Source organism: Martes martes (genome assembly GCF_963455335.1).
Source record: "Martes martes genome assembly, chromosome: 6".
NCBI lineage: Eukaryota > Metazoa > Chordata > Mammalia > Carnivora > Mustelidae > Martes > Martes martes.
This window is the reverse complement of record NC_137893.1, coordinates 89678640-89705169: the sequence shown is the minus strand read 5'-3', so window position 1 is coordinate 89705169 and position 26530 is coordinate 89678640. Positions and strand designations below refer to the sequence as shown.

Below are 26530 nucleotides of genomic sequence, written 5' to 3'. Positions count from 1 at the left end.
TTATTTCCGAGTAAAACCACACAGGCCATGCAGCACTATGCACAGGGCTCAGCCTCTAGAGCTGGGTGGACTGGGTTAGAATCCAGGTTCCACCACAAAGGCAAATTATTCTATTTCCCCAAGCCTCATCTATAAGATGGGAACAACACATACTGTGGAAGATTGTTACATGAGATAATGTATGTAAAGTGCTTAAAACATAGTGTAAAATTTAAACCATGTTTTCTGTTTCCTTAACACAAAACATTCTTCTTCTTAAAACATAAAAAATAGTGTAATAGGGTACATTTATACTGTCCCCATTTACACACACACACACGCACACGCACACACACACACACACAACCTACCTATCTCCAACACCAGCAGGGTAAGGACTGTGTCTTCAATTTGTTTCCAAGACAGAAGCAGGTGTCCTCAGGGACAAAGAGCATCAGTGCTTAGTAGTCAGGATGGGGACAACCCGGAGAGAAGAGCAAGGATCAGGATGGCCAAGTCAGAGGCACAGCTGCAGAGGAAGTGCCGCAGGCAGGAGAGCAGGGTATGCCTAAGGACAGTGCTGCCAGCAAGAACTGCCAGCAGCCACCAGTCACTGCAATGGAGACACACTAGGCAGAACCCCTGAAGGGACATCTGGTCTCGGAAACTGTTCCCACGGGCTTTGGAGCTTGGCAAAGACCCTCTCAGTTTTCCTTTCTCAGCCTAGTCTCTCAGCTCCTTTTCCCCTATGTGACCTTCGGCATACATACTGTAATGATCACAAAAACCCCTACATGGCGAGGAAAGGAGGTCAGGCAAGGAGGTAACTGATGAGGACTCTAGTCCCAGCTCTGACATCAAAGTGTTACAGAACCTTTGGGACACCTGGGTGGCTCAGTTGGTTAAGCAGCTGCCTTCAGCTCAGGTCATGATCCCAGCGTCCTGGGATCGAGTCCCACATCGGGCTCCTTGCCCCGCAGGGAGCCTGCTTCTCCCTCTGCCACTCTGTCTGCCTATGCTCGCTTGCGCGCGCGCTCTCTCTCTCTCTCTCTGACAAATAAATAAATAAAAAATCTTTAAAAAAAAAAAAAAAAGTGTTACAGAACCTTGGCCAAGTTCCTTCACTTCCCAGAAGGGCCTAGGGTTTATGAAGAGAAAGAACCATCAGTTAAAAAAAAAAAATCCTAGAAACCCTGAAGCATAAGATGCCAAGGAGAAAGACAAAACACGCTAGTCTTAACCCTGGGAATCTTTAAGCTGAGAGTTACAGGATAATTTAATGCAAATCCATTCATTTTTATATTTAAGTTCATTATGTCCCTAGCAAAAATTCTGAAATGCCACAGCAAAAAGCATTAAAGGGCCACTTCCATAAGAGTGTCCGTCTATGGCCCCATATTTGCCTTCCAACCAGAACAGAAATGCCTGACCCAGCACCTTCTGGGAAAATCAACCTTTGATTCAAAGAGATGTTGTTCAGTGATAATTATGACAGCCACAGCCATATAATCAGCCCACCAGGAAGTCTGAGGAGGGGAGGCAGGCAGCTGGAAGGACAGAACATTCCTCTCACCAGGAAGCAATTCTAGCTCCAAGCAAGAGATGGGTGACTTGGCACCATAGGGGGAAAGATAATTAAAGCCATTGTGTTCACGATAAAGAAGCAGCCCCATTCACTCATGGAAGCCTTTAAGTGTCACTGGTGCCTGGAACCAAATGTAATCCTCCCAGGCTGTGGCTGGGATAGAGGGTCTGCCACAGGACAGGGTCACAGTCAGTTTGTGGCCCCGGGTGGGCACTCGGTAGTTGAGCTTGGGTCGAAACCAATCTTCTCCACAGTCCCGGTGCCCCTGTGCCATGACAATGGTGCCCATGAGTGGAGGAGCCTGTAGCTCACTGAAGGCATCAGCCAAGAAAATGGCTCGGAAGAGACGCCGCAAACAAGCCGCAGTGCTCAGGCTCTGGTCCATGCTGTTGGGGGCCAAGCGGGACAAGTCAAGCTCGTAGAACTCCTTGGGACTTAAGGCATTGCCACCAAGGAGGATAAGCACACGGGGTACTAATGTCCGGGCAAAGAGACCCTCCAGGTGGCTGAGGACACTCTCCAGTTCTGCCAGGGCTTGTTGGCATTTCCTGCTGCTCACTTCAGTGGTGGCCCGTGCTTTCTTCTTCATCGCGTCCTCAGCCTGTGAGGACAAAGACCAGTGAAACGGAAGGACGAGATGGGGGAAGCTAATGCCCTTTGAAGAACCCTGTTGGGATGCAGTAGACTTCTGGGACTGGGTTTCCATGGTCACGACACTGGGTTTTTATCAGAGGGCAATATATTTAAAAAGAAAAATGCCTTCTTTGTACAAAACCATACTTTTCCCATGCTCAGAACAGCAAAGACAGTACTGTGAAGCAGGAGGACATCCAGAAATAAGCAACTAAAATAGTCAAGGAGATTTGGTGGCATGCCAGGTGGCAAATTTTGCTATGCCATGAGTGACAACAGGAAACGAGGATAATCTGGTTTAATAAAGGTGATTCTGGAGTTGGTCTTCCAGTTAAATGTGGAAAATTAAACACATGCTTATTTGTGGTCCCATCTAAAATGCTACTAAATGAGAGAAAAAGGAAGGGAGGGAGAAAAGAAAAGGAACTCCCAGGAGCAAAGAGAACTGGAAAACAGACAAAGGCAACCACAAATTTTTGGGAAGTAGAAGGCAGATGGAAAAATTCAAGGGAGCTGAATACCAAGTGCTAAAAGAGGGAGAGCCCCTATGAAAAGCAAACCGATTCACACGCAGAACCCCAGAAGGGCTTAGGACTTGGCAATTTAGGTACCACAGAAGAGTGAACAGAGGGAGACTGAGTGAAAACCCACGTGAGACCCCTTAGATCGTCTCCCAATTTCCTCCACCCTGTCTTCTCCGGAGAGAAGACTTCCCATACTGATGTTTCGGGAGTCCTCCACGAGACCGCTTGGTTCTTACCCAATATCCTCAGAGTGAAGTCTACAGCTCACAAGGCCCAGCCATGCACACAGAGCTTTCACTGACTTTTTCTTACATATTCACCAGACACAGAATAAAAGCCTCTAACATGAAAGTCAGAGACCAAAGCAAAGAGGAAAAGGAATCCAGAAAAAAATAATAAACTGAAAAGAACAGAGTAAAACTTCAAAAAATAAAGTAATTAGGGGCGCCTAGGTGGCTCAGTGGGTTAAGCCTCTGCCTTCAGCTCAAGTCATGATCCCAGGGTCTTGGGATAGAGCCCTGCATCGGGCTCTCTGCTCCGCGGGGAGCTTGCTCCCCTCCCCCCTGCCTACTTTTGATCTCTGTCTGTCAAATAAATAAATAAAATCTTTTTTTAAAAAAACCAATAATTAATGTCTCCACATAAGAGAAGATCATATAGACATGAAACAACAGGATGCTATAAAAAAGGAACGTGAAAAAAATTAGAAGGAGCTCTTAAGACTATGATTGCAGGGGTGCCTGGGTGCCTCAGTCAGTTAAGCGACTGCCTTCAGCTCAGGTCATGATCCCAGGGTTCTGGGAGCTCCATGTTGGGCTCCCTGCTCAGCGGGGATCTGCTTCTCCCTCTCCCTCTGTCCCTCCCCCACCCTGACTCAGTCTAAAATAAATAAATAAAACATCTTTAAAAAAAAAAAACACTAAGATGTAAAAAAAAAAAAAAAATTACTGAAGTGTTCGAATATAAAGTCAAGGAAGTCCCCAGTAAGTAAAACTTAAAAACAAAGATGAGGGTTGCTCGAGTGGCTCAGTGGGTTAAGCATCTCCCCTGGGCTCAGGTCATGATTCCAAGGTCCTAAGATTGAGCCCACATCGTGCTCCCTGCTCAGCGGGGAGTCTGCTTCTCCCTCTCCCTCTGCTGCTCCTGCTTGTGCTCTATCAAATAAATAAATAAAACCTTTTTAAAAAAAGAGAGATGAACATCTGAGGAGAAAAGACATTAAAATTAAAAGGTCAGTTCATGAAGTCCAAATGCAACACAATAGCAGCTTCAGAAAATGAAAATGAGAAAATCCTGAAGGGTAGACTATCAAAGACTAGAGTGGAGAGAAACTAAAGCCATGGGGCTCAAACACATTCCTTACCACTGTTGAGGCTGACAGGGCCTGAAGATTCCTTAGAACCCTTTTCACCTGCCTACCATGTACAATCACAGCCTCCCCACCCGCTTTCTCCCAAAGGCTGTGCCTACCTGGGGAGAAGGTTTTCGGTAGAAGTGCTTAAGCTGTTCATAGGGCAGAGGCAGTTGTTGGCGCTGGTACATGATATGTTTTAGAAGTTCACAAGTAAACCGACAGCAGCCTTCCTGGCTCACAGGCCCGGGAAACACCACTGGCACCATGCAGTCTTTGGGGCAAAAGGGCTCCGAAGGGTTGGGAGGTTCTTGAGTAGACGTAGTCTCGAGTAGTTCTATCTGGGGGACGTGGGCTTCCTCTGACTTCTCGTACCATTCCAAATCTGGTAGGTGCGCCAAGGGACAAGGGAGACAAAAAATTTAAAAGCCAAAGTCAGTCTTCTCATTCCCTTGTACTGGGGAGGGGACAGTCCCATACATTCCCTCCGCAAAACTCCTTGAGGGTGGTGGCGGGGAGATTCCCGACTCCAGTCGCCAAAGATCTAAGTGACGGCGGGATGGGGGGTGGGGAAGAGAGAACTTCGGACCCTGTGACTAGGGCTCCGCTCAGAAAGTGGAGGCCCTGACCTGGAGAAATTCGTTTACGCTAAGTGTAATCAAGCGGGGTCCAGAACGCCGCGGAAAGGAAGACTGACTGGGGACGAACCAATGGGATCCAGGACCCAGGGGGCGATGGAGTCCCTGGAGCCGAATGGGAGACAAGATGGATGGGGCAAGGAAGACGGGCCAGAGAATGGGCCGTGGGCTAAAAGACTGGATAGCGGCGGTAAGGGAGAAACAAGTCCCTAAGGCTCCCCAAGCTCGGGACCCCAGGCCTTACCGGGTACTGCGGCCGGGCACACCACTTCCGGCTCCGGAGCCGCCATCACGACCGCCTCCCTCTTCTCCGTGCACTTTGAATAGGCGCCCCGCGGGGCATCATGGGAAGCCCTCGCCTCCACTTCCGGCCCGGCCGGGACGAATGGGGACGCGGCAAGGCCACAGTGGTGAAAGCTGGGCGGGGTTGGGATTTGATCCCTGTGCTCTCTCCGAACACTCTCGCAGGGGTACGCCGAGCCTTTCCCCCACAGGGAACCCACGCTCTCTCAGCCGCTGAGGTCGGCCTTCCAGGCGACACTCGCCCTCACGCACCCATTCTCTCCTGCGTTCGTTAATTGTGCACCTACTTCGTGCATCTACTGCCAGGCCCTGTCCTAGGTGCTGGAGCCTCTGGCAAACAAGCAGGAGGCAGTTGCTGTCCTAAGGGGTTTGCTGCCTAGAAATACGATACCGTGTGATAAATTATATACCGTGGGGTTTGCACGGGCTGTGTATAGAAGGACCGGCTCCCTAACCTAGATGGTGTGGAAGAAGGGGTGGTCCCAGTGGAAATGTGTCCAAGAAACTGTGACTTGTAGGATGAGTAAAAGTAAAGAGGAGGGCCTAGGTATCCTGGAGACCTTGAGAGACAAGAGCATCCTCCATTCAAGGAATGAAAAGAGTTCAGGAGCGCCTGGGTGGCTCAGTCGGTTGAGTGAAGGGCTCTTGATTTGGGCTCAGGTCATCATCTCAGGGTCGTGACATTAAGACTGCTAGGGACTGCACTCAGTAGCCAGAGTCTGCCTGAGATTCTCTCTCTCCCTCTCCCTCTGCTCCTCACCTACTCACGTGCTCTCTTTAAATAAATAATTTAATTTAATTTAAAAAAAATTTTAAAGGGGCGCCTGGGTGGCTCAGTGGGTTAAAGCCTTTGCCTTCAGCTCAGGTCATGATCCCAGGGTCCTGAGATTGAGCCCCGCAAGGGGCTCTCTGCTCAGCAGGAAGCCTGCTTCCCCCTCTCTTATCTGCCTGTCTCTCTGCCTACTTGTGATCTCTGTCTGTTAAATAAATTTAAAAAAAATTTTTTTTAAGATTTTTATTTATTTATTTATTTGACAGAGCAAGACACAGCAAGAGAGTAAACACAAGCAGGGGAAGTGGGAGAGGGAGAAGCAGGCTTCCTATTGAGCAGGGAGCCCAATGTGGGGCTGGAGCCCAATGTGGGGCTCAATCCCAGGACCCTGGGATATGACCTGAGCCAAAGGCAGATGCTTAATGACTGAGCCACCCAGGCATCCCTAAAGTACATTAAATTAAAAGGAAAGAAAAGAGTTCAGATTATAAAGAGTTAAGGCTGTGGCAGATAAACAGGATCCAGATCATGGCAAAGTTTTTCAAGCACTGTTAAAAACCTTGAACTTGATCCTATAGGGGGATGGGGAAGTTTTGAAAGCTTTAAGTAGGGAGCAAAATGATTAAATTTATAAATTTAATCTCTATACTGGCTGCAGTATAGAGATTACATTACAGGGAGGATGAGAGAGGAGGCAGGGATGCCAATTAGAGCTAGTGACTGCAGTTACCCAAGTGCATGGGTGAAAGGGACCTGAACTGTGGTAGTCACAGAGGGGTGGAAAGAAATCGGTGAACCCTAGAGATATTTAGGCAGTCCAGTGAGCATGACTTGGTGGTTGATCCCAGGAAGAGGAAAAGGGATAAAGACTACCAAGAAGACAAGCAGGTTTTTTAAGTTTAGCAACTTTATGGCCAATTATGCCATTCGATGAAGGAGGAAACACTAGGGGAAGACCAGGTTTATTGGTGTGTGCATAAGGAAAAAAGATGAATTCAGTTTTCGACAGGTTGAGTTTGCTGTTGCATTGGACAGTGAAGAGATATTTAGGAACACCATTAGGAATAGAAGTGTATTGGAGAGTCATCGGTGTAGGAGTGTGTAAGATCACCCAGGGAGGGCATGTAGAATGAAGATGAGCTAGGATCCTGAAGACACTAATGTTTAGGGGATGAACAGAGAAAGAAGATCCTGTGGGGGAGACTGAGGAGTATCTAGAGAGGTAGATATAAGAATAGACAAGTGTCAAGTCATGGAGGCCAAGAGGGGTGTGTCTCAGGAGGTAGGGAGCAGAGACCAAACACACCATAAAAGTACAATGATTACAATACTGTGGTGTTGTTTCAGGAATAAGCAAACAAATAAGCAAACAGGAGAGAGTCCACAGCAGTGACGTGGCACCCAGCAGGGTGAGGACATGCGGACTGCGTACCTTTACTTCTTTCTCTTTCTCAACTCCATCTTTGTGGTAGCAGTTGTGGTTCCCCGTGGTTCAGTCACCGAAATGCAGCTCTTTGTCCACGCCCAGGAGCTGCACCCCCTCGAGGTGACCGGCCAGAAGATAGTTGTCCAGATCAAGGCTCATGTGGCCTCACTGGAGGGCATCATTCCAGAAGATCAAGTCATGCTCCTGGCAGGCACGCCCCTGAAGGATGAGGCTACCATACGTCAGTGTGGAGTGAAGGCTCTGACCTCCCTGGAAGTAGCCAGCTGCATGCTTGGAGGTAAAGTCCACAGTTCCCTGGCCTGTACTGGGAAAGTAAGAGGGCAGATTCCCAAGGTGTCCAAACAGGAGAAAAAGAAGAAGACAGGTCAAGCCGAGTGGCAGATGCAGTACAACTGGCACTTTGTGAAGGTTGTGCCCACTTTTGGCAAGAAGAAGGGCTGAAATGCCAACTCTTAAGTCCATTGTAATCCTAACTCTCCACAGTATAGCTGCTTACTTCAGTGAAAAACAAACAAAACCTTAAAAACAAACAAACAACAACAACAAAACAAGAGAGAGTCCAGAAACAGATCCATGTATACATAGATTTTAATATATAATGAGGGTGACTTTCAAAGCAAGTAACTTGAGACACCTTCCTATTTACAAGAAAAATCATCCTACTGAACATCTTACGTAAAGGTAAATTCTAAATGAATTAAAGATCTAGGGGCGCCTGGGTGGCACGGTCAGTTTAGTGGCTGCTTCTCAGTTTCGACTCATGATCTCAGGGTCCTGGGATCAAGTCCTGTGTCTGGCCCCAGCTCAGCGCAGAGTCTGCTTCAGGATTCTCTCTCTCCCTCTGCCCTTCCCCCTACTCTTGCTCATGCTCGTTCTCTCTCGCTCTCTCTCTAAAGTGAATAAATAAATCTTTTTTTAAAATGGATTAAAGGAGTGTCAGGGTGTCTCAGTTGGTTAAGCATCTACCTCTGGCTCATGTCCTGATCCCAGGATCCTTGGATCAAGCCCAGAGGGCTCTCTGCTCAGCAGGGAGCCTGCTTCTCCCTCTCCCTTTGTGTCTCCCCTCCACTTGTGCTCCCTCTATCTCTCTCTCTCTCTCCCAAATAAATAAATAAAATATTTTAAAAAATAAAATGGATTAGGGACGCCTGGGTGGCTCAGTTGGTTAAGCGGCTGCCTTCGGCTCAGGTCATGATCCCGGCCTCCTGGGATCGAGTCCCACATCGGGCTCCTTGCTCCACAGGGAGCCCGCTTCTCCCTCTGCCACTCTGTCTGCCTGTGCTCTCTCACTCTCTCTCTGACAAATAAATAAATAAAATCTTAAAAAAAATAAAATGGATTAAAGATCTAACCATACAAATAAACCTCCAAACTCCTTGAAGCAAATATTGGGGAGTAATTCATAATCTAGGAGTGGGGTTACCCTAGGCATGATATAAAACCAAGAAAGTGTATATGCAAAGAATGCTAACTTTGAATTTATTTTTTAAATGTTTCTATTTTAAAAGATTTTATTTATTTCTGAGAGAGAGAGGGAGGGAGAGAACAAGCAAGGGGACTGGCAGGCAGAGGGAGAAGCAGGAGCCTTGCTGAGCAAAGAGCCCAACTTGGGACTCGATCCCAGACCCTGAAATCATGACTTGAGCTGAAGGCAGATGCTTAACCAACTGAGCCACTCACGTGTCCCTGATTTTAAAACTCATGTAAAGGTACTATACACAGAGAATAAATGACTAATTATATACCAGGAAAAACTGTGTGTGTGTGTGTATAATCCTATAGCCAAACACCTCATAAGCACCTTATAAGCAACCCCTCCAGGAAACCAAACACTTCTACTACCTTCCATATCCCAGGACTCTGATCTTCTCCTGGACAGCCATCCCTGTTTAGTTTACTCCTCTACCAGCCTTCATTCCTATGGTAAGCTAGGTTGTTCAAGAATGGGATATCAGAATAGGTTATCCCCTCTCACCTCTTAAAAGAAGTTCTCCACTTAGGAGACAAGGGGATTGGGATGAACAAAGTGAAACTGTGCATGTTGGGTGATTGAAAGACCCAAGAAGATGAGAGGATGAGTGTTATCAGGCAAGTGCAGCAGGCCCTGGTTATCAAGGGAGCACAGAGCTAGTGGTGGTGAGAATGTTGGGGGGAATAGTTTTGGCTCTCCCTTCCGACCTCCATCCTTCTTGACATCTCTTACTGAGTTCCTCAGTCTCAGCCTCCAAGTAGCAATTTTCCTGGCTGGAGTTGACTTCTGCAGCATTACCTTTCTTTTGCTAAACAGGGTTGAAAAGAGAGAAGTCATGTGTGCTTTCAACCACTGAAGACCACAGAATTGGCTGGATCTGCTAAGCCCTTTTGCAGATTTTGGTTCTTCTGCTGCCATGGCTTCGGGGAGTTATGCCATGTGGACAGCAACTAAATGATCAGTAACCCACCTTCCCCCTTGTAGCCTTGAGGGGAAGCCATGGACTCCACCAGGTCTGAACCCTTGAAAGGATCACCAGAGGTAGGTCACTGTCGTTGCTTCTAGTTTTCCAAGGAAAACTGAGTTCTGGAGGGAAGGGTCGTTTTATTTCTTGGCTGTGTGAGAGCATCTCGATGTTTGGGAAAGAGGGGAAGTGTACATACGGTGAGTGGTGAATCATGAGACAGCCATGGGGCTAGGAATTAAACCCTGGCGTCCTGACTCCCAGCCCAGCAACACTAACTGCTTCTCCACTCTGCCTTTCTTGCGCACTCTCTTGTGCACTGGTTTCTGTCGCAGCGTGAGTTTACTCTTTGTCGACTGCAAGGGCCCTAAAGAGCAAGAGAGATGGCTTGGCAAGAAAGTCAAAAGTCAGTAATCCCCTGGGTTTTTGGCCAAGTTTCTATTGCCGGCTACTTCTCCCAGCCACAGCCCTAGCAGTGGCTGACGTAACCCGAGCCCCAGCCCCGCCCCAAGTAGGGACCAGGCCCCTCCTACGGACGGGGCTATTTTAAAACTAAACTCGTTGGCTGGGATTGGTTCTGCTTCAAAACAAAGGGGAGGGGTAATACTCTCTACCGGCATCCTCGTAGCCCTGAGGCTGCAAGGCTGGTTTATGGGTTCGGGCCTCGTGTCTGTGGCACCGCGGTGTCTCGGGTTGCTAAAACCAGCCCCCGGAGGGTGCTAGCTGGTAATAAGGTAGTGACTACGGGGTAAAGGTGGCATAATCATCGCAACAATAACAGCTGTAATTAGGCTAACCACCATCTGCCTCCGCCCTGTCATTCGCCCTGACTCACCCCGACGGCACGCCGGCTGTCGGGGAAGAAACTGAGGCAGGGGCGGAGCCAGCCGGCTGGAGGGACCAGTCGCCCTGAATTTTGCAGCTCTTCAGGTCCAAAACCTGTTGTCTGGCATCTCGCTAAGGGGCCAAACCAAGGAGCGCCCACAAAGCTTGATTCTGATGTAAGCCCTCCGCCTCGGGTGACTGCCCAACCTCCAGGCCGTGGGGCTCTAAACTTCCCCCTAAGGAGGCCCTAGAAAAAGACCCGCTTAGAGCGCGATTGGTAATCAGACTACAGCTCCCCTAGGCCTTTGCGCGCATAGGCGCGCTCCTTGACTACGCCCCGAAGCCACGCCGCGGCCCCTTGAGCTGCAATGCGTCCTGGAAGTTGTAGGGCATCGGAGAGCTCATTTAAGGGAAGTCCCAGGCTTGAGGACTCTATCTCCCGTGGTGCCCCGCGGCTGTTTCTGACGCGACCCCGGGCCGGAGAAGGTGGGGGCGTGGCCTGCGCAGGGCCCCACCCCGCTCTCCTCTGGCTGGCCGGACGCGGTGGTGGCAGTAGGGGCGGCGGCGGCAGTAGGGGCGGCAGCAGCGGTGGCGGCGGCCGTGGCGGCGGGGGGGGGAGGGGCCGGGCGGGGGGCTGGCGGCAGCGGCGAATGGACTCGCGGGTATCGGAGCTGTTCGGCGGCTGCTGCCGGCCCGGAGGGGGCCCGGCCGTGGGCGGAACCCTTAAGGCTAGGGGGGCCGGCGGCAGCAGCGGCTGCGGGGGCCCAAAGGGGAAAAAGAAGAACGGAAGGAACAGAGGGGGCAAAGCCAACAACCCTCCGTACCTGCCCCCCGAGGTGAGCCCCATGAGAAGTGGCGGGTGAGAGCAAACCACTCTTTCCGGTCCCGGGACTCCAGGGAGGCGGGACAGAGGGAATTGATACCCCCTTCCGGTGTCACAACATTGGAGCGGAGAGGAGAACCCTTCCTTCCGGTCCCAGGACCCTAGGGAGGACCTTCTGTCTGGTGTCAGGACCCCAGGGAGGAAGAGTGGGGAGGGAGGATCCCTCCATTCTGATCCAGTAACCCCAGGAGGAGAAGTAGGGAAAAGGGATCCCACATTCATCTCCTTGGAGAGAGCAAAGTAGAATGCCCTGGCCTCATCCTTCTGCTGCAACAGAAGGGAGACTGCATCCTGGGATGAGGAGGCAGCAGAGTTTTTTAAACTTGTTCCACAGGGGAGGAGGGGAGTACTGGGGAAAAGAGCAATATGTTCCTCTCTATCCCTGAGTACACGTATGCACACACATATAAAAACAGAGGAAAGACAGTCAGGCTTAAGTCCTTTTGCCCTTTGTCCTATGAGGAAGTGGGGATGGCTTCCCGCCCCATCTGTCCCTATGCTATTTCATCCCTCTTAGGAAAGGAGGACCTAGGGGAAGAGCCTAAGCCAGTGGTTATCAAACTTTAGCATTTCTCAGAATCACCAGGATTGCAGCCTCACCCCTGGAGTTTCTGATGCAGTAGGTCAGAGGTGGGCCTGACACTCTGCATTTCTTACAAGTTCCCAGGTGGTGCTAATGCTACTGGTCCTGGGATCCTGCTTTGAAAACCATTGGCCTAGACCATCATCCTTGTACCACTTTTCTGAAGCCACCCATCCTAATTCTTCACGTTTAGCAAGATGATAAAAAGGATCTTTGCTAATGGGAAAAGATCTGCCTTATATTCTATGAGGTAGAGATTATGGGTGAAGACCTGTTAGAGCCTGGGAGTTAGAGGGCCATGAAGAGATGGAATGATGACAGAAGGAATAAAGAGACAGAGATGGCCAGGGAAGAGGAGTGCCAAAATGTAGGACAGACAGAACAAGCAAATCTCTTACCCCGTTGCACCCTAGAGGGGAAGGCTCAGGCAACAGGTTTCTTCAGTGGTGGGTCACCTGATGGAGGGAAGATGTAGAGAAGGTCGTGTGGGTGGATTTGGGTTTTCAACTGAGGCATGCGAATCTGATTTATGGAGTCTGTCCCCTTTGTTACATTTCCTGAGTTTCTTCTGTTCATCTTAGCCCCAAATTTGGAGCCCTGCCCCTCATTTTACCTGGGCTCATCTCTCGTCAGGCTTATAGTGACCAGTGCTGAGCTCACCCTTTGGCCCCGGTCCAGAACCTCTTGCAGCCTCTTACTCTTGGTGACATCAGCTAAGAGGGGTGGGCAGGAAGGAAATGGTGTCTCCCAGACCAGTGGCAAAGAATGACCTCAGCAGCCCGAACACCGGGGCAATCTAGACTTCTGGAGACAACAGTTTGAGGCCCCAGGGAGAAGGAAGGGGTGATCTTACATCTAGAAAGACTATACCTCCAGTAATCAAAGAAAGGAGGGACTGGGCTCTGTTTCTGGCTCACATGGGTGACTCACTGGTCTTTACTTCAGAGAGGTCCTTTGGGACTGAGTAGAGGGTTTATGTCTGAGCAGATGCCTATGAGGTTCCTCCTGTTAGCTGCCTGGGCCTCAGCAGGAATCAGAGGGATGTAGAGGTTGGTCAGGACTGTGCGTCATAACTGCTTTCTGTTTCTTTTCAGGCTGAAGATGGAAATATCGAATATAAAGTGAGTCTTAGGCTGGGGAGGGGCAGGTTGTCCTTGCTGGTATGGGGTGATTTTTTTCTGAGATCCTTCCAAACCCATGATATCTAGGGATATGGCTCAGGGTCAAGGCTCTGTACCTCATTCTCTTAGAGGGGGACTCACTGTTAGAGGAGACCAGGGATGAGGAAGGGAAGATTCTGATCCTTATAGCAGGACAGGTGGGGAGCCTGTGGGTTTAGGAGGAGCATCTCTGACTCAGTTTTCTTATGACATCTCACCTGTCCTAAGCTGAAGCTGGTGAATCCATCCCAGTACCGCTTTGAGCACCTGGTGACACAGATGAAGTGGCGCCTCCAGGAGGGCCGTGGAGAAGCCGTCTACCAGATTGGGGTAGAGGACAATGGGCTGCTGGTGGGGCTGGCTGAGGAGGAGATGCGGGCGTCCCTCAAGACTCTGCACCGGATGGCAGAGAAGTATGTGTCCCATTCCCCCTTGGTTCTCTTCCCCTAACTCTGGAGAAGGCCTGTGAGTCCCAGTCACCTCGGGCCTAAGGGGCCAAGGAGGGCCTTTCCTCCTGCTGTCTTCTTTTGACAAAGGGCTGAAGTGGGGAGCGCTCCTCTGTATTGGACCAAGGCTTTTTTGATTTAAGATTTGTTTGTTTAAAAGGATGTGGGATAGATTGGAGCATGGTAGGAAGTGAAGTCTGGTGTTGGGAGGTGTAGGAAGGCCATTTGGTTCAAAGCCGGGTTGGAAGGTGGGGGTGGCACAGGAGAGTACAGGTGAGATGTGGCAGCCGTGGCCTTGCTGTGACAGGGTCGGGGCAGATATCACCATTCTCCGGGAGCGAGAAGTGGATTATGACAGTGACATGCCCCGGAAAATTACCGAAGTGCTGGTACGAAAGGTCCCTGACAACCAGCAGGTGAGTGTACACCCTTCTGTGACCTCTCATGCCCTTGCTCCCCAGGAGGATCCCAGGCCCGGGAACCTGGGAGCATGTCCAGGTTATTATTTGGTCCCCAAGGAGTGTCAGTGCCCTTAACCCACCCATCCGTGGAGAGACGTAAGGGATTGGAGCCCTTACCTCTCGCAATTCATCCACAGTTCCTAGACCTCCGTGTGGCCGTCCTGGGCAATGTGGACTCAGGGAAGTCGACTCTGCTTGGAGTCCTGACCCAGGGAGAGCTGGACAATGGGCGGGGCCGGGCTCGGCTCAACCTTTTTCGCCACCTGCATGAGATTCAGTCTGGCCGAACCTCCAGCATCAGCTTCGAGATCCTGGGCTTTAACAGCAAGGGAGAGGTGCATTGCAATCAGCGGGACCCAGTGGGGCCAGACCCCGAGGATGGGATGGTAGTGGTGAAGGACAGAGCCCGAGGGCAGAGTGCGGAGACTTTCTGGAGTAGTGTAGAAGACGACCCCGAGGGCAGTGAACAAGCTCTGTCCCCTTAGAAAACACATGGGGAACCAGCTGGATTAAATCAGATTCGGGGCTCAGTGCTAGGAGGTAGGGTCACCCAGTGACTAGTTTAGGTCCTGGCGACTCTTAAAGGGTTGGGGAGGCTGGCAGGGGACACTGAGAGCCCTGGGCTCTGGGCCAGGTGGTGAATTACAGTGACTCACGGACGGCAGAAGAGATCTGCGAAAGCAGCTCCAAGATGATCACCTTCATAGACCTGGCAGGCCACCACAAGTACCTGCACACCACCATCTTCGGCCTCACCTCCTACTGCCCCGACTGTGCCCTGCTCCTCGTCAGCGCTAACACTGGGATTGGTACGAGGCATTGGGACAGGGATGGGGCTGGAGGGGGCGGCTGACTATCTCACCCCAAGGCTCCTTGAATCTGAGAGGCAGACGAACTCCTCTTCCCTCTGCTCCCGCCCACATTCTCACCCTTCTCCCCTGCTATCCGCCCTCCTTTTCTGAGGCAGCCGGCACCACGAGGGAGCATCTGGGGCTGGCCCTGGCCCTGAAAGTGCCCTTCTTCATCGTGGTCAGCAAGGTGGACCTGTGTGCCAAGACCACAGTGGAGAGGACAGTACGCCAGCTGGAGCGGGTCCTCAAGCAGCCTGGCTGCCACAAGGTCCCCATGCTGGTCACCTCCGAGGATGACGCTGTCACTGCGGCTCAGCAGTTCGCCCAGTCACCCAAGTGAGCCTCTCTCACTCCAGAGCCCTGATCCGCAGGGAAGGCCGCCGTGTGGCCAGACCAGTTCTGGCATATTTCTGTGGGTTTTCTAGGGTGGGATTGTGGGAGGGAGTCTGTGCTAGCCAGCCTGGAGGCTTGCTGGTGCCTGGGACCCAGGAGACGGAGTGTTGTGCCAGGCATTCGCTGTCTGCCTTGGGCTCTGGGGTGAGCCTCGTGAGCCACATTCCTTGGCTGGCTCACAGAGAGAGGACTCAGAGCTCCTGACAAGGTTAGCAGATAGGAGAGAGGTACTCCTGCACGCTGTCCCCGCTCCTGCCCCAGAAGCTCCCCATTGCATGCAGGGAGCTCTAGCCTCTGCTTCCTGTTAGAAGCTTCCTCATCTGTCCATTCCATGCCTCCATCTACAGCATCACTCCTATCTTCACACTGTCCAGCGTGTCTGGAGAGAGTCTGGACCTGCTTAAAGTCTTTCTGAATATCTTGCCGCCACTCACCAACAGCAAAGAGCAGGAGGAGCTCATGCAGCAGCTGACAGAGTTCCAGGTAATTGGCCACCTGAATGGGGCATGAGTTGGACAATGGGGAGGGACTAATCCTGACTGAGCCCTGAGCCTATTTAGAGATTTTGGACTTGCCTGCCCTATTTGGCTGGCTGTTGGTCGCATTTCCTTTGGCTGCAGGTGGACGAAATCTACACGGTACCAGAGGTGGGGACAGTTGTTGGAGGGACACTTTCCAGGTGAGTTGCTTTGCTTGCTCCCCACCCCCTTCAGCCCTCACATACCCCTACACTGGATTATGGCCTTAAGGAGACCTTGGAGTTGTACAGAGCCCATCTAAACGATGTGCTTGTTTCCGGATCGGGCTTTCACCATGACAAGAGCTGGAGAAAGCTAGTCTGTTGACTCAGAGGGAAGAAATAGTATTGGTGTGAACTTAGAATCTCCAGGCTCCTGGGGGAGAAGTGTGGGCCTTGAGCCCCAGTTGCCTTCACTTGATGTCATTTCCACATTGGGAAATGAGAGATCTCTTAAGACTCTTTTCAAAGTGTAGGGTGTGTTTAGTGTCAAAGCCTTAGGTCCCTCTTGCCATCGCTACTGGTCTTTCTACGTATGAGCCGTTAGAGTCCAAAGCTTGAGCTAGGGCCTCTTCCCCAGCCCTCTCTTCCTCCACGGAGGAAGTCTGCTTAGAGGGAAAGACTGTTCTGGGTGACCCACGCAGAGAAGCAGGTGGCGAGGGTTGGGGGGAGGGCTGGACTGATGCCGTGCCACCTGCCTTCTGGGCTGCAGCGGGATTTGCCGTGAGGGGGACCAGCTGGTGGTGGGCCCCACGGATGACGGCCGCTTCCTGGAGCTGCGGGTGTGCAGCATCCAGCGGAACCGCTCTGCCTGCCGCGTGCTGCGAGCCGGTCAGGCTGCTACGCTGGCCCTCGGGGACTTTGACCGCGCACTTCTTCGCAAGGTAAGGTGGGAGGATGGGTTGGAGAGGGAGCACAAAGAGGAGTGCCTGGGAGACTGGCTGCTTGAATGAGAAGCACCTAAGATGCTTCAGAGGAACTCAGAGGGAACAGTCTCTAACCCAAGAAGCAGGTTATGTAGACTGTATGAAAAATGCTTAGAATACTCAGAATACTGAAATACAGATTGTTGTCTTGCAACCTGAATGTCCAGGAGCCTAGAAACACTAAGCATTAGAAAGAAGGATTAGAGGACATGAGAGGAATAGGAAGGCTTCTAAGTGGAGAGTTTTGAGTATTGGCTTCTGAGGTCTTTGTGTTTAAAGCCCTAGAGGAAGAGGGTCAGGAGCTGGAGAGGGTGGGATGGTGGTGGGGGGAGGAGAGACTAATGCAAGGTTTGTCCTTGGTCCCGGGGCTATGCCTCCCCAGGGCATGGTGATGGTGAGCCCGGAGATGAACCCCACCATCTGCTCAGTGTTCGAGGCAGAGATAGTCCTGCTGTTCCATGCCACCACGTTCCGGCGAGGCTTCCAGGTGACAGTACATGTGGGCAATGTACGTCAGACAGCAGTGGTGGAGAAGATCCATGCCAAGGTGAGAGGGACCCAGCCATGCTGTTTTTCCAGGGAAAGGTTAGAATTCTTCTGCCTCCAGAAAGGAAGGAGACCGGGCCCCAGACTCCCAGAGAACTCCCTGATCCCACAAAGGGGACAGAGCCCCACTCTGGGTGGGTAGAAGCCTGATTGGCCCCTGGGGGGTGGAGACCCCAGGCTGTTAGAGAACCGGATGGGAGGCCCTGTCCAGGACCAGTGATGGCCTATCTGCTGCAGGACAAGCTGCGGACAGGGGAGAAGGCAGTGGTACGTTTCCGCTTCCTGAAACACCCAGAGTACCTGAAGGTGGGCGCCAAGCTGCTGTTCCGGGAGGGTGTCACCAAGGGCATCGGCCATGTCACCGATGTACAAGCCATTGCAGCAGGAGAGGCCCAGGCCAACATGGGCTTCTGAAGTCCTCCAGGCAGGCACAGCTCCACTGCTGTCCCTATAATATATAAGGTGACATCTGGCCACGCTGCCCGCTGTTGGCGGCTCTGTGTGTTAATAGGCGAGGGAGAGACCGGTACTCTGCCCCATGCTCCCTGCCACCTTTCTGGAGAGGTGCCAAGCTCAGTGTGGCCAGGGAGGGGCAGTCCTAAGGGAGAAGACAGGAGAATTCAGGGCAGTCAGTGCTCAGCAGCCGTGTGTACATCTGGTTGGCTCATCGACCCTGGCAAACCCATGGCCTGTCTACTGGAGGGAGCTGACCAGCGCCACCTTGACCCCACTGTCCAGACTGGGCATGATTCGCCGGTGCGGTCCCTCCACTTCAGGAATTGTCACAACACCTGGGGGTGGTCCTCGAGAACATGCCTTTTTCTATACCTCTTCTCAAGGCCATGTAAGTTGCCCATCTCTACTTGACTGTGGATGAAAAGACATTTGCTCCTGGCCGTCTGGTGGCCCGGAGTCTGAAGAAATGGCATAGGGACAGTGCTCCCACGTTGTGCTGAGACATGAGGTCTGTTCCTCAGCTTTGTCTCCTTTCCCTTCTTCAGTCAAGGGCCATTTCCCATTTCTCTGCTCATAGGCCCCACAGGTGCTATTTGTCATGCTGACCCAGGCGTGGGGCTGCCAAGCTCAGGTTTGGTATACCGAAGGTCAGCTGCATGTCAATCAGTCTCGTCCCCTCCTCTGCAGTGATTTGTTGGTTTTGATGTTGAATCAAACAGTGTTTTACTTTCCCACACTAGTGACTGGGGACCTGACCCAGAGCTCCTCATCCTGCCACCCTTGCGCCCCCTCCCCCCCCCGCCCCGTTCCTGCTCCCATGTAAGTCCTCCCTCTGTTGCAGGGAACCTGGAGGAAAGGGAAAGATGTTGCCATATTTCCTACACTTTTAGGGCATGGACTCCCTCCTTTCCCTTTGTAAATGTCCTGGGTTCCCCGGACTCAGGGAATTGTTGGTTCAGGTTTCTCTGCATACCTGTGTGTATATATATGTGTACATTTATACACACACACACACTCACACATATATATTTAAATACACACATATACATTGTACAGAATAAAAAATGTTTTATTGAACACACTGTGCTTATGCTTAAGATGTGGGCTCAGCTTCCAGAGCTAGATTCCTCTTCAGGATTAGACAAGGGAAACCCTAACACTGCTGAGCCCTGAATGGGGAAAGAACCCGTTTGGTATCTCATGGACCATTCTTCCTTTTCTCTCCCTCCCATGCGATCAGTGTTCCCCCACTGTGACCTGGCTGTTTTGGCTTATTTGCATAGCTCTCGAATGAGCAGACTAGAAAGTGAAACTGCTCCTTTTTCAGCTGATATAAGTAACCACCCCCGCCTTGAGAAGTTGGCCCCCAGCTGTGGTCGCAGTGGTGAGGACTCCACTTCTGTGCATGTCAGAGATTTGGTGATTAGCTTGCCAGCTACTTAAGAATGGATCTTAGAGTCAGGCTAATCTAGCCCTCATGCTTTCCCTAGCAATGCAAGATCGGGAGAAGTGAAGTTTGCATAGCCTGAACTGGCTAGTAGCTTCTTGGAGCTCTGAGGGCCGCCAGGACAAACCTTAGTCCTTTCTTCCTGTTTCTGTGTTCGGAGTACCTGTCATGTTTTATAGGACTGCGTTTTGAGTACTGATCCTTACAAAAGAAATTTAATGATAAATGTGGCCCAAGGAAAGTCCCATGAGGCATTCTGTCTCCAGGGTTTTTTTTTTTTTTTCTTTTTTTTTTTTTAAGAGAGAAAGTACGCGGGCAGCTGAGTGGGGTGGGGGTGGGGGTGTGGACAGAGAGAGAGAGAGAAGAAAATCTCCCAAGTGGGGCCTGGCACAGGGCTTGATATCAAGACACCAAGATCATGACCTGAGCTGAAATCAAGAGTGGGAGGCTTAACTGACTGAGCCACCCAGGCGCCCCTGTTCTGGGTATTAAAGTAATAGCCTCCCTAACTATTCAAGCTCTGCTGTTTTTAAAAATATCAGTGGCTTAACTTGCTACTGTAAGAAGCCTCTGGCTGAAGAACTTCCCCTTCCTCCTCTGTTGGGGATTAAAAGCTGTTTACTTCCTTCTATGCAGTTGCTGATAAATAGCTATGAGAGAAGGTTGTATTCAGCAAAATGGTCCTGTAGGTTTCGCCTGGCACTGATCTTTGCATATCTGTCTGCTGTCCCCTCCATAGGCTGATTGCCGGTATGCTGGGGCAGGGGTAGCATTTCCAAGGAAACAGAAGGGTATTGTCATTACTAGTTACCCATTCCCCCACCTGTCTTGGCCTCTGTAAGTCCAATGAAACCAGAGTTTCTACCACATTGCTTTTCTATAGGACTCTTTCCAATCAACCGGAGTGTTCAAAATTTGTTCCACTTAATCTGTATAGTACCCGAAAGAGAGGTATTGCTTCATTTTAGGCTTTTTTTTTTTTTTTTTAACTTTTCACTGGATTAAGTAAGGAAATTTTAGGAAGTTATCTCAGTATTTTTTTTTAAGACTTTATTCATTTATTTGTCTTGGGGGGGGTGCATAAGCAGGGAGAGCAGCAGGCAGAGGGAAAAGTGGGCTCCCCGCTGATCAGGGAGCCTGATGCAGGACTCGATCCCAGGACCTGGGGTCATGACCTGAGCTGAATGCTGGTGCTTTACTGACTGAACCACCCAGTCATCCCCTGATAACAGTATTTATTTATTTATTTTTAAAAAGATTTTATTTATTTATTTGACAGAGATCACAAGTAGGCAGAGAGGCAGGCAGAGAGAGAGGGGGAAGCAGGCTCCCAGCTGAGCAGAGAGCCAGATGCGGGGCTCAATCCAAGGACCCTGAGATCATGACCTGAGCCGAAGGCAGAGGCTTCACCTGCTGAGCCACTCAGGGCCCCTGATAACAGTATTTAATAAGACATCTTCAGGAACCAGTGAGCTATACCTTGCTATGTTAATGAAACATTTAGGAGAATAAAAAGATACATAAAGCAGTCACCCTCCCCCACACCAGTAGCATGTACATTTTTACTCTTTCAGTCCTAGTAATCATCTAAAATTACTACGTATGTTTCATCCAGTAAATATCAAGCACCTATTATGTGCAAGGCACTGGAGAATTCTTGCCTTCAAGAAACTACAAATCGAGTTGGAAAAGGGCCATGTACACATTATTCAACTGCTACAAGAGGAAAATATTTTTTTTTTTTTAAGATTTTTTTTATTTATTTATTTGTCAGAGAGAGAGAGAGAGAGCGAGCACAGGCAGACAGAGTGGCAGAGTGAGAAGCAGGCTCCCCGCGGAGCAAGGAGCCCGATGTGGGACTCGATCCCAGGACGCTGGGATCATGACCTGAGCCGAAGGCAGCCGCTCAACCAACTGAGCCACCCAGGCGTCCCAAGAGGAAAATATTTTTGAAGGAAGAAGTAATTTTTTTGCTACTGTGTTTTTCAAATGCTACCCTCTTCTTCTTCAAACTAAATACAGACTCCCAATTTATAAATAAGTTTGAAAAAGGGTGGGTGATGTATGAGAGGGGGGATATATAAACCATTCTTCCTACTCACTTCCCCCAACACCACCTAGTTCAGTTCATCTGCGGTTGGGTTCTGTATGTAACACAAGTTTTCCCATATCAAAAAAGCTGATTTTCCACATAGAACACAGATTAAGAATACAGTACTATAAATATGGACAAGTGCAGAAAGCTACAGTAAACCCTAAGCTCAATATTCAAACATCAGAAGGTAAGAGATGAAGAACAGGCCAGTGACCCTGAAAGCCAAGCACTACCTCTTAAATTTGTACTTCAGGGTTTAAGGAAATGTCATTGCCCTCTATAAACCTGGCTGGCCACAGCATCTTCTAGATCAGTGTTCTTCAAACACCCTGGAGAATCTTATTAATGTATGGATACTGATTCAGCAGGGGTAGAGGTGAGGCTGAGACAATTTCTAATAAGTTCCCTGATGACCCTCAAAATCACACTCTGCCTAGTATGATTCTAGAGATGATCTAGTTCTGATCGTGACTTAACCAGTCTAAACAGAGTTCCTGAACTGGTCTATTAACAATCTGATTCTACATTAGACCAATTGCAAGAGGTAGAAGGGCCAGTGGCTAAAACTGTGGCCATAATAGGATTTTCTTGTATGAAATTCAGTATTTATTGAGCAGCTTCTGTGTACAGAGCCCTGCCCTAAACCAGTTACCACTTTAGGTCTTACTTCACGTTCTCAAACCTCAAATTTTGGTCAAAGCCATTATCTGAAATGCCCCTGTCACAGGGCTTGGGGAAAAGTTTAAAAATGTTTTTTCTCACTCAGCTTTTTTGTGCCATCTTTAAGCCACATACTCTAAATACATTGTCCTTAATCTCCCATAATCTATAATAAAGTTTATCAGTTGTATAGATGAGGAAAAGTGAGGAAAGTGCCTCTCCTAGGCTTCAAGGCCCATATATTTGTACTCTGACACTGCCTCCCTAAACTCTAATGATTAAAAACTCAAAGCAGTTGTATCTCTGCAAGGTAAGTCAGTTTTTACATCTCCGTCAGCAGTGGAATTGGAATCCGTACATGTGAAGAGATGGGGAGTTTTAAGTCAGCATCTAACTGGATTGTTTCTCTTACTAAAAATTTCATAAAGTTATGGATTTCCTTGCAAAGTGAGCATATTTCCATCTCCTAGTTTACAGGTAAAATATTAAAACCCTGCAGCAAGCCTGAGGGCAGCACTAGTGTGTTAACGGCTTAAAGAATGATTCCAATGTCTGCATGCCCTCAGGCCTAGGGCGTTTATTACTGGAGGCTGAAGGGCTCTTGGGATTTCTTCTGCTTTGAGGAGAACTGGCAGGAACAGCCTCTGAGTTTGAGGAGTGGGGCTGCAGAAAGGATTTCTGTAACTCCAATGCAAAATGATAGTCCATGTGTTCCGGCATCTCCCATACAGGTACCAGAGAGCCACACTTCTCACAGGGTATTTGGTCCTCAGATGCCACAGGACTTGGGGTAATAGTTGATTTCTGAGCCACCTCCAGAGCAGAGCTGGAAGCTAAAGAAGCAGGCCTGCTTGGGCTGTTCTGGGCCAAATCCATCTCTGTAGGAGTTGTTTCAGAGGATCCTAGCTTCAATGCTGCTTGACAGACAGAGGTGCAATCTGGATACTCTGTTGGAAGATAGTTTGTTAACTGTTTAGGGCTAGACTGTGGATTTTGTGGAGGGAAGAAAACTGAAGAATTACTAAGCTGTTTCTGCTTTAGAATTAGACTCTTCTGCTTAAAGAAGGGCTCAGTTCCCGTAGCGCAACTGGTTTGGAAAGGTAAGGAGGCTTTGGATGGTGAATTGCTCAAGGGGGCCTGGGTAGTGGCAGTAAGAGATGACAGTGAAGCTTCTTTGACTTTTTGCTTTTCTGCAGCTTTTTGGAAGAATGATTCCAGAGAAGTGGTTGGTTTCTTAGTGGCTGTCACTGCTGGGCCACATCCCTGGGTCTTAGCTTCTGAACTGGTAACTGGCACCTTTGGCAGAGAACTTGGGTCATTGCTCAAGAAGGTGGTGATGTCTGTGCAAGATGAAGGGGCAGAGGTGGAGAATTTGGTAGCACAGAGGAAGACCATTGTGAGGGGAGGGGACCTGTATAGAAAGTAAAGGAACAAGATTAGCACCAGGTCACAGATACAGTTTGTAAATGACTGGGATTATGATTGTGCCACAAGAGGAAACTATTATTGCAGTGTTCTTAACTTTTAGGGCATCAGATTAATACAGATTCAGTAGACCTGGACTAGGCAGAGAATATGCCTTCCTAACAAGTTCCTAGGTGATGCTGATGTTGCTGGCTTAGGACCACACCTTGGGAGCTGCTGACCTGGTGAACACCTAACCAGGTCAGACATACAAAATGGATCCCCTGACAGCTAGGTATTCATAAGATATATCAGAAGATACATAATAGCAGTTGTAATTCAGGATTGAGGCAAGAAATTTTATTCAGGGCAACAAAAAAGCTTTAGAATATTTAGACTGTAAGTCTCTTGAAAAAAATCCTGTTACCCATTCTGTTTTTATAAAGGGTACCACCTAACCCTCATTCTGACAAACTTTCAACTTGAATTTCTAGAGAATAAAATCCCATAACTGGAATTACCTATCCTAGTCTCAGAAACATTTCAAGAAATTCATGCCAGAGTTACTTATTATGTCAATTATTAAAATAATTTTCACATAAGTTGTATTTCAGAAAGTAAAACATGCTTTTATATATACAGATTAGTCCCTTAATGAGGTAAAGAGTAAATGCCTTTTTAAAACTGTTAGGACAGTATCGCACTGTTCTCTGGTTTCATGCCTTTTTTTTTAAATATTTTATTTATTTATTTGACAGACAGAGATCACAAGTAGGCAGAGAGGCAGGCAGAGAGAGAGAGAGAGGAGGAAGCAGGCTCCCCGTGGAGCAGAGAGCCCGATGTGGGGCTTGATCCCAGGACCCTGGGATCATGACCTGAGCCGAAGGCAGAGGCTTTAACCTGCTGAGCCACCCAGGCACCCCTGGTTTCATGCTTTTGAACAGTCTTACAGTCAGATCATTTGATGCTTCCCTTTCAATAGGTTTCACACTCCTGGTAAGTATTTGTTAGAGTCTGTTTCATAGAACACAAATTTATAAATGATAAATTTATCATTTAGTTCAGTGAAACTGTTTCAGTATTTGAGAATAAACACATGTACCAGGAAGTAGAAGCTAAACAAATTATTCTACACAAAGAACAAAGATTCCAGCTTTAGCGACCCCATCATATTGTAGGTCTGCACATACAATAGTAGTACCCACATAGTTAGGTAAGCAATTAACTTAGGTGTTCAATGAAACTTTTGTTGTTTATTTATTTATAGTTGAGTCGCATTAGTTTCAGGTTAAACTTTTATCATCGTCAATATAGATCTATAAGTAAGCAACCAATTTATGTTTCTCACATAATTATATTTCCATTGTGAATTAGGAGTACTTTTTTCAATGTAACAGGCAATGTTAAATAAACAGAGGATTCCAATACTGAAAATCATTAATATCAGAACAATAAATGAACACATTCCAATGATATATTTGGTTATTTTTCATTACTAAATGAAGTGAAATTTAATATGACATTCAGTATTATACCAGTGGAGCTTGTGGCTGAGCTGGGATGTTAAATTGAGATTATCAATAAATACAGGTCACTTTCATTATCAAGTTTTAAGATAGGACAATCAAGTATTGAGAGAGAAGTTCCCAAATGTATTTGAGTTCCATACTCACACATGCAACTGGCCCTTCCCTCTGATTGCAGCAAAGGCGGGGATAATATTGGTTTACTCTGCCTCTCAAACCCACCCCTGAGAACTGGAATGCGCCACATGTAGGCAAAGAAGCAGTAGTTGAGCTGCCTTGTTTCTGGTGTTTCTGTTGTGCTCTGCCATTCCTCTCTGTGACCTGGTAGGACCTAGCTAGAGTCACTACCAAGAACCTACTCTCACTGGAAAGCTGTATACCCACAAATTTTAGATCAAGTCAGGGTATAAGTGTTTTCTGAGAAGACAAGCTAGAATTCGACTCACCAGTCAGTTTTGATTCCTGAAGTGTTACAGTTCTTGATGACAGCAAACGCATCACGGCTCATCTTGTGAGCATCATAGCGGGTAAGAGCACAGCAGCGGCGTGCGCTGCTGAGACGTTTGTCTCCCTGTACACGAATGATCACAGCCAACTGGGTGGCCACCCTGTCATTCTGTGGGTATAAAAGGATTGAGACCAGAACCAAAGTTATTGTGAGCATCTGGGTTCTATATATTGATCTGTGTGAGGAGGAAATGAAAAGAACCAGGGTGACAGAATGGTTTGGAAATAAACATAATTAATACTTTAAACAGTGAAGTGACAAGGATCTTACACGTCCAGAATTACTTTTGGCATAAAGTCCTTTTAAGCTTAAAGACAGATGAATTTCCGGAAAGATAGATACAGATCCCTACTATGTTGCATTAGATACAAAGTGGGAAGAAAAGCCCCACTTTAAGGCTTTGAAAGCCTATGAAGCCTTATAAGGAGAAATGAGAACAGAGCGACATCTAGTGAGCAAAGGCAAGTAGGCCCATAAGAACTGGGATCCTCTCCCTCTTTAAGTGGCCCACCGAAGAACAAACATTCACCACCACCAATTCAGCTGACAAGGGGCAAACAGGTAGTTGTGGGTGATTTCTGACAGTACAGTTGTTGACTTGTAGGACTCCTAGATGTGGGAACATGAGAGAACATATCAAATAATACTGTCAGGAAAGTGAAAAAACTCACAGAATGGGAGAAAATATTTGCGAATGATCTGACAAGGGTCTTATACCCCGAATATATAGAGAACTCTTAAAACTCAATAATGAAGAAACAAACCACTTCAAAAACGGGCAAAGGATCTTGACAAATTTCTCCAAAGATAAGAAAATGGCCAATAAGCACCTGAAAACCATAATGAGATACCACTTCACAACCACTAGTATGGCTAAAATAAGAAAGAGTAACAGGATATAGTGAAATTAAAACCTTTTTACATTGCTGGGAATATAATGTAGCACAGCAACAGTCTGGTAGTTCCTCAAAATGCTAAATATAGTTACCATGTGAACCACCAGTTCTAATCCTAGGTATATGCCCAAGAGGAATGAAATGTATGTCTACACAAAAATCCATACATGAATGTTCATAGCAACATGGTTCATAATAGCCAAAAGGCAGAAACAACTCAAATATCCATTCACTGATGAATAAACAAAATATGGTATATCCATACAATAGAATATTATTC

The 26530-nt window shown here is 48.5% G+C and overlaps 4 protein-coding genes across 5 annotated transcripts in view; 2 read left to right on the top strand and 2 right to left on the bottom strand.

Annotated features, from left to right (window-relative positions):
- Window positions 1-1223: 1223 nt before the first annotated feature.
- MAD2L1BP (MAD2L1 binding protein) lies at window positions 1224-5061 on the bottom strand. Its single transcript, XM_080806490.1, has 3 exons — window positions 4955-5061; window positions 4192-4457; window positions 1224-2165 (listed from the first exon to the last, which is right to left on the bottom strand). Exons 1-3 carry the CDS (start codon window positions 4998-5000, stop codon window positions 1653-1655), a joined length of 825 nt encoding a protein of 274 aa, XP_080662616.1. The 5' UTR covers window positions 5001-5061; the 3' UTR covers window positions 1224-1652.
- A 2228-nt stretch (window positions 5062-7289) lies between these two features.
- Window positions 7290-7673, top strand: LOC308344677 (ubiquitin-like protein FUBI; the record flags this gene model as incomplete). Its single annotated transcript, XM_080806412.1, has 1 exon — window positions 7290-7673. One exon carries the CDS (start codon window positions 7290-7292, stop codon window positions 7671-7673), a length of 384 nt encoding a protein of 127 aa, XP_080662538.1.
- Window positions 7674-11058: 3385 nt separating this feature from the next.
- Window positions 11059-18794, top strand: GTPBP2 (GTP binding protein 2). The gene is made up of 12 exons (XM_080806486.1): window positions 11059-11328; window positions 13053-13079; window positions 13347-13531; window positions 13872-13980; window positions 14163-14360; window positions 14660-14834; window positions 14993-15212; window positions 15617-15752; window positions 15890-15948; window positions 16499-16670; window positions 17095-17259; window positions 17496-18794. The coding sequence occupies exons 1-12, from the start codon at window positions 11143-11145 to the stop codon at window positions 17670-17672; spliced, it is 1809 nt and encodes a 602-aa protein (XP_080662612.1). The 5' UTR covers window positions 11059-11142; the 3' UTR covers window positions 17673-18794.
- Window positions 18795-20930: 2136 nt separating this feature from the next.
- POLH (DNA polymerase eta) overlaps window positions 20931-26530 on the bottom strand; it is a 34418-nt gene continuing 28818 nt past the window's right edge. Inside the window, exons 10-11 of one of the 2 annotated variants that reach the window (XM_080806484.1) lie at window positions 25293-25462; window positions 20931-23327 (exon numbers count right to left, since the gene is read on the bottom strand). In XM_080806484.1, the coding sequence (XP_080662610.1) occupies window positions 22433-23327; window positions 25293-25462 (1065 nt within the window). In that variant the 3' untranslated portion in view covers window positions 20931-22432. Of the gene's footprint in view, window positions 23328-25197; window positions 25463-26530 lie in introns of those variants that run through there. The other variant, XM_080806485.1, reaches the window with a different exon arrangement.

Coding starts and splice junctions, on each gene's coding strand:
- GTPBP2 (XM_080806486.1), top strand. CDS start 11,143: ATGGACTCGCGGGTATCGGAGCTGTTCGGCGGCTGCTGCCGGCCCGGA. Junction 15,753..15,889: donor AGCAGCTGACAGAGTTCCAG/GTAATTGGCCAC, acceptor CTTTGGCTGCAG/GTGGACGAAATCTACACGGT. Junction 16,671..17,094: donor ACCGCGCACTTCTTCGCAAG/GTAAGGTGGGAG, acceptor ATGCCTCCCCAG/GGCATGGTGATGGTGAGCCC.
- MAD2L1BP (XM_080806490.1), bottom strand. CDS start 5,000: ATGGCGGCTCCGGAGCCGGAAGTGGTGTGCCCGGCCGCAGTACCCG. Junction 4,458..4,954: donor GTGCCCGGCCGCAGTACCCG/GTAAGGCCTGGG, acceptor CGCACCTACCAG/ATTTGGAATGGTACGAGAAG. Junction 2,166..4,191: donor ACCGAAAACCTTCTCCCCAG/GTAGGCACAGCC, acceptor TTGTCCTCACAG/GCTGAGGACGCGATGAAGAA.